General features: G+C 50.3%; 5 protein-coding genes across 5 annotated transcripts; 3 read left to right on the top strand and 2 right to left on the bottom strand.

The window, feature by feature from the left end:
* Window positions 1-47: 47 nt before the first annotated feature.
* AtWU_10396 (salicylate 1-monooxygenase SalA) lies at window positions 48-896 on the top strand (the record flags this gene model as incomplete). Its single annotated transcript, XM_035505500.1, has 1 exon — window positions 48-896. The coding sequence occupies one exon, from the start codon at window positions 48-50 to the stop codon at window positions 894-896; it is 849 nt and encodes a 282-aa protein (XP_035361393.1).
* Window positions 897-973: 77 nt separating this feature from the next.
* AtWU_10395 (aromatic alcohol reductase) lies at window positions 974-1,918 on the bottom strand (the record flags this gene model as incomplete). The annotated part of the gene is made up of 2 exons (XM_035505499.1): window positions 974-1,831; window positions 1,886-1,918. 2 exons carry the CDS (start codon window positions 1,916-1,918, stop codon window positions 974-976), a joined length of 891 nt encoding a protein of 296 aa, XP_035361392.1.
* Window positions 1,919-2,077: 159 nt separating this feature from the next.
* AtWU_10394 (Zn(II)2Cys6 transcription factor) lies at window positions 2,078-3,941 on the top strand (the record flags this gene model as incomplete). Its single annotated transcript, XM_035505498.1, has 5 exons — window positions 2,078-2,343; window positions 2,403-3,008; window positions 3,061-3,387; window positions 3,474-3,790; window positions 3,850-3,941. The coding sequence occupies 5 exons, from the start codon at window positions 2,078-2,080 to the stop codon at window positions 3,939-3,941; spliced, it is 1,608 nt and encodes a 535-aa protein (XP_035361391.1).
* Window positions 3,942-4,413: 472 nt separating this feature from the next.
* On the bottom strand, window positions 4,414-10,074 carry AtWU_10393 (peptidoglycan DD-metalloendopeptidase family protein; the record flags this gene model as incomplete). The annotated part of the gene is made up of 8 exons (XM_035505497.1): window positions 4,414-4,693; window positions 4,754-4,939; window positions 4,975-5,189; window positions 5,274-5,575; window positions 5,645-7,115; window positions 7,172-8,745; window positions 8,799-9,169; window positions 9,221-10,074. 8 exons carry the CDS (start codon window positions 10,072-10,074, stop codon window positions 4,414-4,416), a joined length of 5,253 nt encoding a protein of 1,750 aa, XP_035361390.1.
* Window positions 10,075-10,956: 882 nt separating this feature from the next.
* On the top strand, window positions 10,957-11,484 carry AtWU_10392 (uncharacterized protein; the record flags this gene model as incomplete). The annotated part of the gene is made up of 1 exon (XM_035505496.1): window positions 10,957-11,484. One exon carries the CDS (start codon window positions 10,957-10,959, stop codon window positions 11,482-11,484), a length of 528 nt encoding a protein of 175 aa, XP_035361389.1.
* Between the last annotated feature and the right edge of the window lie 819 nt (window positions 11,485-12,303).

Below are 12,303 nucleotides of genomic sequence, written 5' to 3'. Positions count from 1 at the left end.
GCACCTGTTTTGAATGCGCCGAAGGGGGAGAAGATTGCTAAGCAGTTATGGATGAGTTGATGGAAGAGTTGGCGCTTGCAGGAGTAGAAGATATTCCCAAGGACTTGAGCTGTGATTGGATTCATGCTCCCCCCAAGGGCAATCTGTACTATGGACATAATCATGTGAAAATAATAACTATGTCGTTCGATACAAATCAAGTTAACACTGCTTCATTGATACCGACTTGCAATCAGCACATGTATGGTGGCCCGAAGGCGCACGTTCTCCATTTCCCCGTCGCGAAGCAAAAACTGCTCAATATCGTTGCGTTTGTCAATGATCCTACAGACTGGCCGCTCGGACAGCCAATGTCGGAGCCTGCGACAAAGGACGAAGTTGCGGTCGTGTTTTCAGACTGGGGCCCGACAGTGAGGTCGATCATCGACCTTTTGACGTCGGAATTGGACAAATGGGCCGTGTTCGATGCGATGGACCATCCGGCCCCTTCCTATTCCCGTGAGAGAATCTGTATCGCGGGTGATGCTGCCCACGCTTCTTCTCCGCACCATGGTGCAGGTGCAGGGATCGGGATTGAAGATGCCCTCGCTCTATGTGAACTCTTGGACCGGGTTCAGAAGGACCGCATAGCTCACGGCCGGAGCGATCGATGGGCTCTACTAGAGACAGCCTTCTCCGTCTTCAGTGATGTGGGTTATGGGCGATCTCATTGGCTTGTTCGTAGTAGTCGCGAAGCATGCGATATTTACGAGTGGATCGATCCGGCCTGTGGCCAGGATATGACCAAAGGCCATGAAGAAATCACCCGCAGGTCGCACAAGATCTGGTACTTTGATGTCGAGGGTATGTTGAAGGAGTTGGAGCATGGGTACGCACGGTCTCTTGCTAGGTTCTGAGTAGTACTCAAGCTTTTTTCCCTCTAGAAACATGTATGGATTCAGCCTAGCTATCACCTAAATCTCCAATAGTCCTCCTAGATCTTCTCAACAATCAATTTCTTGATCTGGTCGGAAGTCAACTCCTTCACCCCCAGTAACTCATTGTCATTCACGTCATACGCGCCGCCGTAGGCGTCGCCGGCCAGAGCAGTCCCTCTAAGGAGCTTCAAGATAACTGGCATGGTATGGTCACCCGCAGCAAGCTGCTCCAGGCTTTCTGCCAAAACCGCACTTGTTTGCTCCTTGGTCACATCCCACTCAGTTCCAGGCTTGAGTTCCTTTGCATATCTCAACCACCCATTCTGAGTCACGATTGCCTCGGACGTGAAAACAGCCCTATTCTTTGTAGCCTCGAAGTTCGTCAGGATTGCAGCCACGGCCTTTCCAACCGTTGACAATGAGGTTGTGCTGAGCCTGTTATCGCCATCATCCAGCAGAGTGACAGTGTGCTTCGCAAAGTCCAGGAAAACCGAAGTGGTCAAGAGGAAGTCCAAAAACGCGCCGCATGCGAGGACCGTCCAAGTGATATCGCCGCCCGCGCTCTTTTCCCGGAGATACTTCTGGATCTTGGCCATGGAACTATACAACGGATAACCCTCGACTTTGGGGTTGGTGGTAACCGTGCCAAAGTCAGACGGAATGAAGCGCTTCACCCCGGCCGTGATGGCGGCATCAATTAAAATAGTTTGGCCCTCGATTGCTTCGGCGCTGACGGTTGAGACGACGGCATCGATACCTTGGAGCGCAGCGGTTAAGGAGCTGTGGGAGGTATAGTCGACTTCGAGGACTTTGACGTTCGAATCATAGGATTTCTTCGCACGTGCGAGTACAGTGACATGAAAGCCGGCATCGAAGAGTGCTTTGAGAACATGAGGCCCGAGAGTACCCGATGCCTAGGAAGGCGTTAGTACCCTATACACTTGTTGTGTTTGGTCGGGATTTCTTACTCCGGCTATCGCGACGGTTTTGATTTCCGGCATTGTGCTTTTGGAGAGAGAGCTTTGACAATTAGATAGATTTGATACGTGAGAAAGAATTGATGGTACAGAAGAGTCACATTTGACCAGGAAACAGCCTCTATTTATGCCTTTCTATCATCTCGGGCAAAAGTGGTTGTCGGCATGGCCTGCGGATCCCCGATGCGGACTTCCGCAAGAAAAGTCCGCACCGCTCTCCGCATCTCCGCACTCCCCCTCGCCTCTTCCGCTGGCCTCCGCACGCAGCGGACGCTCTCTTCTACACCTCTCTATCGCGCGATACCTGGCATTTGTGCCGTGATTCGAGCAGAGAAAATTAGAATGAGCTCGTCTGATCGTGGAATCATTGCGAAGAAAGCGTGTACCCGATGTCGGCGCCAAAAAAGGCGATGCGACAGGGCTCTTCCAGAGTGCGGACTCTGCCAGAGGTGGTGACATCCACGTACCCCCCTAAGGTATCGCAGCATCTGTGCTAATACACTCCCAGACTCCACAAATCATGCACGTATGATACAGTGGAGCTCAACACCCCCGAAAACACACCATCACCTGCTTCTGAGACGACACATTTCGGCTGGGAGCCGTTGACACCGGCGCAGATCAAACATGCCATCATCGAAAGGCTCGATTCTGCCACGCCGGACAGCGTTCTTGCCCGATACATCCGATCAATCAATCCTTGGTTTCCTTTCCTCTCTCACTTGGCACAAAGGCAGCTCCCATCGTCATGGCATGATGCCTCCCTCAGCTTTGCGATGCTATCTTTCTGCATCGTGATGCTGGATACCAGACCGCCACTCTCCGAAGGGAGCAAATGCAAGTCGTTGTATTTATGGGCAAAGAGCTGGACATCATTAATCGAGGGACTCGGAATCCACTCCCTCGAGCTTGTCCAAGCGAGAACGCTGATAACGTTGTTCGAAGTCGTACATGGGCTATACCCAGCGGCTTACATCTCCGTCGGAGCCACAGCCAGAGCCACCGATGCACTCAACATTCATTCTAGATATCTATCATCGCCAGACCCTTCAAATAATGGAACACCGACACCAGAAGTGGCCTTTATCTGGTGTGGCATCTATACACTTGACAGGTCAGTCATCCAACCATGAAGGCTTTAAACTATCCTCCGCTGACCCTTGCAGATACATAGCAATCGAATCCGGCTCGCGACTTTCGCTTACCGGCTCAGTCACCCCCGACATCCACGATGGTCTTAGAAAACTAATCTGCCCCAGTCTCTACGATGAGGATCACACCAGTGCTTTCTATAAAGTCTCGAGGCTCTATGGGGCCGCTGATATCCTGGATAAAATGCATACTGCGCTCAACAACCCCACCGGAGATAGCGCTGCCGACGCACAACACATAATGCTACTACTGGAGACCGCCAGCAATCTCCAGGCAATAGTCACCAAGGACATTGGGTATACGGACGAGGTATATTCCGGTGCATTGAGTCTCTGCAATACGTAAGTCAATCTTTTCCCTCTTGTCTCGCAGATTCTTCCCAGTGGCAAGGCACGCGCTTGTCTGTCGCAATCTGAGACCAGTATAGTGGACTCTTTCTCGCATACGAAAATGCCAGTAAACTCACCTTCATTGATGAAATCATTACGACGTGTAATACCATCGGTACGATGTCTCTGAACGACCTCCTGGCGACGTTAGCCGCCACACTGGATCCCTTTGTCAACGGCACCACAATAGCAGACTTTGACCGTCTTTCTCCGTTTACCATGCTCATGATCTATCGCGCCGCGGCACTCGTGACACAAAGGCTGTTGGTTGAGAATACATGTCAAGACAATCTGAGGATGTTGCGGATCTTTAGAGGATTTCTACGCACAGTCAGCGAGAGGTGGCTATGTTGTGGTAAGTTGAGCAAGAAGCTCCGTGCTGTCGTTGGTTGCACGCTGACAGGACCTACACAGAGCGTTATCTCGAACTCCTTGATGAGAATACAACCCCGCGGCTCTTGAAATTCATCGAGCAGGGGCAGAATACTGATTCCGGCAATACGTAATTATGTAGTGGCTTGTATGATAGTCTCCTCATGATGGTTACTTTGATTTATATGGCAAGCTTGTAGGAGAGACTATGAAGACGGCATCCTGTTAGCTTTCAGAGGCACAAATTCCTAGAATAGAGACGAGCATTTGGGTCTGTCGGATATTTGTCACTCGATAAGTTGTAGCGCGCACCGTGTTCTATGGGGTTCACACCTCAAAGGTACATTTTCCTTGAGGTGGCCAGTGGGGGTTGACGCGACAGATGGGGATCTTATCGGCCCGTCTCCATCATCTCAAGGGACCACCCTATGCCATATCAAGCATTAGCAAGGCAGGCGATGGCTTCATTATCGACGATGGCTAGAAGCCGCAGGCTCAATGAAGCATACAACCTACAATTAGCAGGTAAGCTTAACAGGCCTGTTCCACTGCCCTCCAAAAAAGCTGGTACGATAGCCCTCTCTCTCTTCTGTGTGAAGCGGGGGATCAAACTGCATCGAGCCTTAACTTCCCCTTAAGTAGCCCCCACGCCCAAAATGAAAGGACGACCAAGATCTCGACAAAGGAGAACACTGGGTTACCCCCAAATACCAGGTTGTGATATGTCCACGCATTTTCCGGGTTGAGATGAACGACCTGACACACGATAGCCCACGGAAGCACATAGAGCATGTTGGAGATCAAGGACTGCGCGAGATACCATGATGTGCGAGTTGCAAGAAGTATTGCAACAAATTGGATTGATAAGCCGTAAAGAATATAGCACCTACTCAACGACGTTAGGGGTTCAATAATCCGTAAGTAAAAGGGAAAAAGACGGACGCACCAATCTATAGTGCGCCACATGTGACCGACAATGTTCGAGACATGTGCAGGGTTGCTAAGCCACAACGCGAAAGACTCACATCCGTATAGAGACATGAAGATTAGCAAGGGGATCTCGATCGCGAGAATTATAGCGGCGGAGAGAAGGACTGGCCGTACAACCACTGCAGACGTGAGCGCCCCAGAACTATATCGGACGAAGTTAGATCATACCGCACAAACTAGTCCACGACCATCTTGGGAGGTAGGGTCTCTGCTTGAGCAGGCCCCCAGGCATGTCCCACAAACGTGAGCGTCGTAGCCTCGGCTGCCTGGACGGGTACCATAATTAAACCCCATCGAATCGTGCTAAACACGCCCCACGCCGTCGCATAGTCCGCTGACATGGAAACGACACCGCTCACTAGCCAGAAATAGAGTGCATTCCGCAGAGCAGACTCGATAAACGTGATAGATCCCGGTTTAAGGAGAATAAGAAACCCTTGCAGCGTCGGTGCATCGGCACTTCACCTGAAGCTGACGGTAAACAAGAAATATAAGAGACCGGGAATCGCCGCAGCCGTGTCGCAAGTTAGGCGGATTTCGGCCTGGATGTCGATATCCGGTTTCCGGTTGCCGACATGAAACGTAGATATAAGAAGGAGATCAAGGACAATATTTATTGCGACTTTGATCGAACTGATAAGAAGCGGGACGTCCGGTTTATCCAGGGCTCGCGTGGCATTTGATACGGCGACTTCAACGGCAGAGCTGAAGGCCGAGAAGGCGCTGATTCGAATATAGGTTGTGCTTGCTGCGCGAACATCACGAGGTACGAATGCGACTTTTGACATCCCTCAAACAGTGGCAACAAAAACACCCTTGATACACCCTTGGATTAAATCCAATTTACCGTCCATCACTCTTGCCGGCTTTCCCCAGGTCCAGTACTCGAACTTGATCGAATTGTCTGTCGCATTGATTTGAGGCTTACTGGTAAGGCCAATGATATGCGTCGTGCCCTTCACGTCGCCGCTTCCCAGTACTCTTGAATCAACCAACAGAGCAACACTCTTGGTAGACGATACATCCAAATTTCGCAGAGTGTCAATAGGCGGGCCCGCCTCATAGTACGGATTCCAAGTAACATTCGTGAAGAACCCCGTTGCATTATACCAGGTCTCCAACTCAGATGCTGCCGTGTCCAGAGCCACGGTTCCAGACTCGTCCGATGCACCTTCATAGTCGATAAACCAATCCCGGCTGTCGCGAAGACTACACATCATCATCCAGTCTGTCTCCGGCGGAACCAGCTCGAGCGCTATGTTCCTCGAAACTATATCCACATAGTTTGTTCTGCGTAAGTCATCGCTTGGCCGCACCCGAAGTCCTCCCAACGTCGCTTGTCCAAGTCCGTATAAGTCTTTGGCAAATTGCGCTGTCTCGGTCGGCTTGAGCTTGAAGAGGTGGTAGAAGAACATCCCAGGTGTGCATAGGGGTACTGTGCCCTGGTTGAATTCACCAGGCTTTTCGCTGAGCTTGCTGATTCGCGGTAATACCTCGTCTGGATCCAGTCTTGGCCATGCGCGTCGGGTTGTGAGCAGTCCACTACTATCTTCTTCTTGCAAGTTGGTACTTGTCCCAGCTATTCTGTCTGCCATGTCTGTTGCCTTAGAGATGACATCCGAAAGTGTGGTGTCCCTGCCAATGGCGCTTCGCGCTGCTGGATTTTGTGAAAAGCCTGCTGCACTTGGGCCAGGGCCACTTCTATTACTAGGAGGGGAGTGTCCAGCCGCGCCGGGACCAGCGCCAGAGGGACTAGGGCCACCAGGAGCAGGAGCAGGGGCAGGGGCGGGGCCAGGCTGTGGTCCCGCGGCGGGCTTATTCTCCGTAGCACCTGGAGAGCCTTCTTTTGTCTTATCGAAATAATTGATCAAAGCACCTTTACTAGAATTTGCTGATGGTCCGCCATTGGACGAGGCGGATGCAGCGAGCGGTATACCAGTGTAGGCAGAAGCAGCAGTTCTAGCAAGATCTGTAATCATATTTGCAGCCGTCTTCTGTCGCTCTGTGGTCGCTTGGAGCTGAGATTGCAGATTCTGACTTGCTGCTTGGCCTGCACTCGCTGCTCCTGATTGGGTTGCCTGCAGCGCTGCCTGAGTCAGACCAATCGTGGCAGCCAGACCGCTCTGGTCACGGAACATAGCTCCATTTTGCAATGCTGTTAGGAGGGCTGCAGTGCCTGTTGGATCTGGGAGAGCTGATGGTGCTTGTTGACTGATTAGAGAAGTAGACAACTCGCCAGGTTTGAGGTCGGGTTGAGATGCGCGAGAGTTAGTCTGAACGGCTGCGATCTCCGTTGCCGTTAGAGGGATTTGGGAATCCTTGTTTCTTGTTAGCCGGTATGCCTTCAACGCTTTGGATTCCTTGCCTAACGTACCTTCCAATCCCAGAATCTCGTGATGTCGAGCTTCTCAGCACAGTTTGACCGACCCAAGACAGCCTCCGCAAACACCCCTCCTGTGCCGAGTGGGACTATATCGTTCGTTGACTGTCCAACTTGGATATTGTGAGTCTCCAAAAATTCCGTCCACTGGGGATCAGGGTCCGGTCCTACTGTTGAAAGGCCGGGAATATCGGCTTTGCGTTCAGCTTCAACCTCTTCAGAGTGATTGGGCTTATTATCTGCGGTCTCCGAGGGCTCTGTGGATTCATTGTGCTCTGAGTCGTCGCTGTGCAAGCCATCAACAGATTCAATATTGGGCGACTCATTAGGGGGATGAGGTTGCTCCGGTACATTATCAAATTGGCCCTTTTCTGTATTCTTCTTTCCCGGCTGGATATTCGTCGTAAAGGCGACATAATTACCGACATATCGGACCGGCCGCGGGTTGATAATTTCAGTGATGGGCACCTGCTTTCCATTTAGGTTATACGAATACCCCGAAAGCAAAAATGCCAAGTCTGTCGCGTCCAATGAGCGGAATAATACTTGTCCGTAGTACATGCGATTTGCCATGAGATGCTTTGCTACTTCTGTCCCAACACCTGAAGCACGAACATTGACAATTGTCGTCCGGGCGGCACCCCGCGGTACGACTACAGACGGTAGTTTTACTGGGACCGTAATGCCACCACGATTGACGCTCAGTGTGACATCGATGCTATTGTAGTCTCGGTCGGGATGACTTCCCTGGACACTGATTTCTGCAACGTCGCGGAAGCTAATGGACTCGATATCCTGTCCTGGCCCGAAGCTAGTGATGACGCGTCCGGTCTGTGTGGTGAAGGCAGGTATGACGGGTGCGCTTCCATCAGCTCCTTCAACAATTGCTCCTTCAATGATTGTGTCAGCCGGCAAGGAGATTGCAGTGCTGGTTGGCCGAATGACATTGAGGTTGAAAAGACTTGAAAGGCGAGAGACCAAATCCTGATCCCAAAGGACGCGGTTGGTTTCAGAAATCACAGGTAAAGCTGTGTGTAGTCTTGCAGGGATATTCAAGATACGTGCTGGGTAGGCAAGTTCTGCGGCACTAATGACAGGCCGCAGCGGGGTTGTGTTCCTTCCGGTGGGTTGACCAGCTGGTGGCCCTGGAACTGTCTCCGATGCATCTGTACGGGGGGTGTCTTCTCGGCCTGTCGCATGTGTCGAGGGGCTTGACTTCATCTTCTCCAGAATGGGAGTCCCCGCTGCCAAGCTCGACCTCGTTCGCAGCGCTTCCTCAAGTATAGCACCGAGAGGCCGTGCAAAGACAGTAAATGAGGTCTTTTTCTCAGGCTCAAGTTCAATTCTGTCCATGTTGATTAGACTTTGCTGAATTTGCGGCGTAAGAGCGGCTCTGGCGAGTGGGATCTGAAAGCGCCGGATCAGATTGACGTTGGTGAAGTCAGGCATTGCCAGTGGAACAAATATGACTTGTTCAGCCTTCACCAGCCGGACCTCGACGCGAAATACTTGGACTATTTCATAATAATTTATTGATAGTGCATGCGCATGGTTGTAGTTGGCGATTACTGCAGTAATTCTGTTAGTCGCTCAACCATATTTGTAGGATTGCGAGACATACCCCGTGTGCTGACATTCTCGTGCTCAGACTGTGAAACTTCCCTGACAACAGAGGCACGTCTATTCCGGCTGGAGTGGGCGTGCTGCTGGGTTCGTTCATTAATATTCTGCAGGGTCTGTGCAGAGACGTTTCTGTTTCCCCATGTTGTAGAATACGACTCCGAGTATGCTGCTGATCCCGAAATGCCCAGGGAACCAGCTGTTGTGGAGCTTATCCCACCATATATAGCGCCCATAAGCCCTCCATTCCTATCTTCCGACCCAGAAAGGCCAAGAGAGATTGTGGCGGCGTCTGAATTAGTTTTGGAGAACCCGCCCTGAGCTTCTTCAGCTACTCCCCTCGTTACTTCGGCCACAGCGCGAGCATGATTACTTCAAACATCACGTCAGTTTTCGGCTATGCGGTTGTGGCAAGGTACTCACACGTCGTTGACAAGATCGTCTTTCTCTGATATAGCCTCGGTATTTGTCCCCCGTTCCCTGCGACTCCAGTCAATGAGGGCCACTCGCGTGCTTTCACCCGGAGCAAGGGTCACCGAGTGCAGCAGGTGCCCCAATGTGGTTCCTTGGACAAACCATGACTGACTAAACGTCAGAAGGGCACCTGTGGCTACTACCTTGAATCCGGTGCGCTCATTGTCGATGACATCGTCCAAGCCCGGCGGTTTAAACTCAGGCCCTGACACGTCTATGAATTTGTCGCTAGGGTTTTTCTTGATCTCGCCGATGTGCAGGGTGGAATACTGAACCTTCTCAATCGGGTATTCGCCAGACTTAGGAATGAGGTCTGCTGGTCTTTCGGGGTCGAATCCCTCATCTGTCTCTGGAAAGTACAAATACTTCAGAATTCTGAGGGCGGCTAAATAAGGTGGATAGAGAGCCAGATCCCGGACAGTCCTAACATCAAGTGCCTCAGATATAGTATCAGCACTTGATTCTGGAACTGCAGAGAGAATGGAAATTGGCTCTGAGGAAAGTTCCTGCAGGGACTTTCCTGTGGTCCGAGACGTGCGTATCAGATCAGCTGGCGGCTTGCCATGTCGAGAAAAGATGCTGTTTGGGTCTGTTGCGGCAGTAAAGATTTTTACAGCACTGTCAAAGACAATAGACGTTGCCAAGTCAAAAACAGTATTAACTTTTATGATTTTAAGGGAGGATGTAGCAGCATTGTCAACACCAAGCAAGGCACTAGCTGGCTGCTGGAGAAGTTCAACGAGGGACACATTCGGTGCAGAAGACTTGAACAAAGAAACAATGTCTGCTGAGGTGAAAGCCATGTCGGTTGTTAGGTTGCCACTTCCTTGCTTATGTCCCCATTCACAGTTTGATCACATTGTAAGGGAGTTGAGAGGAGATACCTAAATGATCCTCCTGTTATGGATAAGGTAAATTTATAGGCGTCCCAGGTCACGCGCAGACTCTGTTTGACAGCTACATAACCGTGTAGCCTAACGACAGCTGCGATGAGATCCACAGTGTAATAATGATATGACGCATCGTATGGCCGGATTGACGGATTAATATTTGGTAGCAGCCACTTCACAGGTCGTCGTGTTCCAGCCATTGCCACTTACTGTGACTCAAAGTAGATAGATGGCACTCGCCTCGTATCAGCGTAAAGTCCAAGTCTTGGCAGAAAGATGTCCAGGTGTGCGATGTAGATTAGGCCACCAGCACCACACAAATTAAGCTCTATGGTACCCTGGTACATGCCATCTGGACCACATCTGGACTGCTAGCTTCGTAATTATCCCAAATATGCTTAAAAGGTTAGCCTTATCCATTGAAATATGTTCCAATAATGTTGATCGGATCCGGCGTTCGTAATTAAGGTTATCGTATCGATAGCAACAACTTGAACTTTGCTTGACTTCGTATAGCACTCCAATGATGTAGCTTGCACTATGCCATACTTCGTATTCTAAATCATCCTAGATTCTGAATTGTAGCCTGCGATATGGTGCAGTAATAAGGTGGAAGAAATGGTTGTGAGCATCGCACACACAAGTTTTCGCGCACCCTGCTACGAATATATAATAGCGGTCATCAACCCAACAAATGTCCAACAACTAGAACTGATTATGATAGCGGAGACAGCATTACTTCCTATTTAACTTCTAACCTACACACACATCACCCAGCAATATAATCTTCGCACCATGACAGACTACGCCCAACCCCTCAGTAAAGTCATGGAGACGACCTCTCCTCCACCACCCCCCATAACCCTCCCCGACATGCCCACTCCCGCCCAATCCATCCCCACCATCCTCGAATTCGCACCCCATGCCCTAGCCACCACCCCACCGATCTCTTCCATCGCCGCATACTGGAATAACAGCTGCGCCGGCGGCGACGTGCAATCCAACAACTGCGCACACTACCTCTCCGACGCATTTATCCGCGCCGGCTACACCGAACTGAGTCAACCAAACCAGCACATCAACGCGCGGTGTCAGACTACTGCTCGTCGGCCGATTCGTGCCCGCGATATGTGGAGCTGGTTTCAGTCCAAGGCTCAGGTGAGTAGTCGAAGTGTGCAAAGGAATACGGGCTGGTGGGCGGTGTTTCAGTTGAATGAGAGCCAGTATTGGGGTGGTCATGTGGCGGTGTTGGATTCGAATGCTTGGGTTTATTATGGGACGGGTTGGTATCCTGATTGGGACCAGTATTGCTATCAGTGGTAGATGAGTAGGTCGTTTGTTGGATGTGGGGGAAAGATGTGCGCATGTTATTCGCGAGACTTGAGGGGGATTGCTGTTTGAGACTGTGGGCGTTAGCAGCAGATTGAGTGGTGTCTTGGAATATGGTCCAGATTTGGTAACTACGAGAATGAATAAATTCCTCTGTTGAGTCCTCCAGTTAAATTGCTTTAATACCCTTGGGCATTTATCCTGTAGCATTGCTCCCCAGTGTCATCCTGCGATGCCGAACATCATAATCACGTATCCTGTCATGACAATAATTATGATTTGCTGATGCAGTAACTCACCCTTATACAAGCTGAGATATATCGTGGAGGGGTTCGGAGGTTTTCGTATCCTGTAGGCATGATACTGATAGCTGATCAGTGAATCCTAGCAATAATCCGCCGGAATTCCAGCATAGATCAAGCCATAATGTGCAAAACCCACTAGAGGCGCCATGTAAAGTGGAGACATAAGCACGCAATATCCTTTCACAATTATAGTATTTATTGCAGGGATAACATCAGCACTAGTATGGGCAAAGCTTGTTGGAGATAACGTTGAGACATGGGGAGATTATGGCGCGGTAAGACAGATCCTGCCTAACTATGATCGGACATCATCCACGGACATATTGCAAGGGCTAGGTATGGATCCTGTTGCATCCGATATAGCGTCTATGCTCGGAGTTCAGAACTAAGATTCTTATCTTATAATATGGAGGCAAGAATGAAGAAATACAAAACACTTTTCGACTCTAGCTATATACATATAACATGCCTTCAAAACAGCCTCAACACATCTTTATATACAATCTAT

This window comes from Aspergillus tubingensis (genome assembly GCF_013340325.1).
Source record: "Aspergillus tubingensis WU-2223L DNA, scaffold_13, whole genome shotgun sequence".
In the NCBI taxonomy this organism is placed as follows: domain Eukaryota; kingdom Fungi; phylum Ascomycota; class Eurotiomycetes; order Eurotiales; family Aspergillaceae; genus Aspergillus; species Aspergillus tubingensis.
The sequence above is the reverse complement of the archived record's forward strand: the minus strand, read 5'-3'. Positions and strand labels throughout refer to the sequence as shown.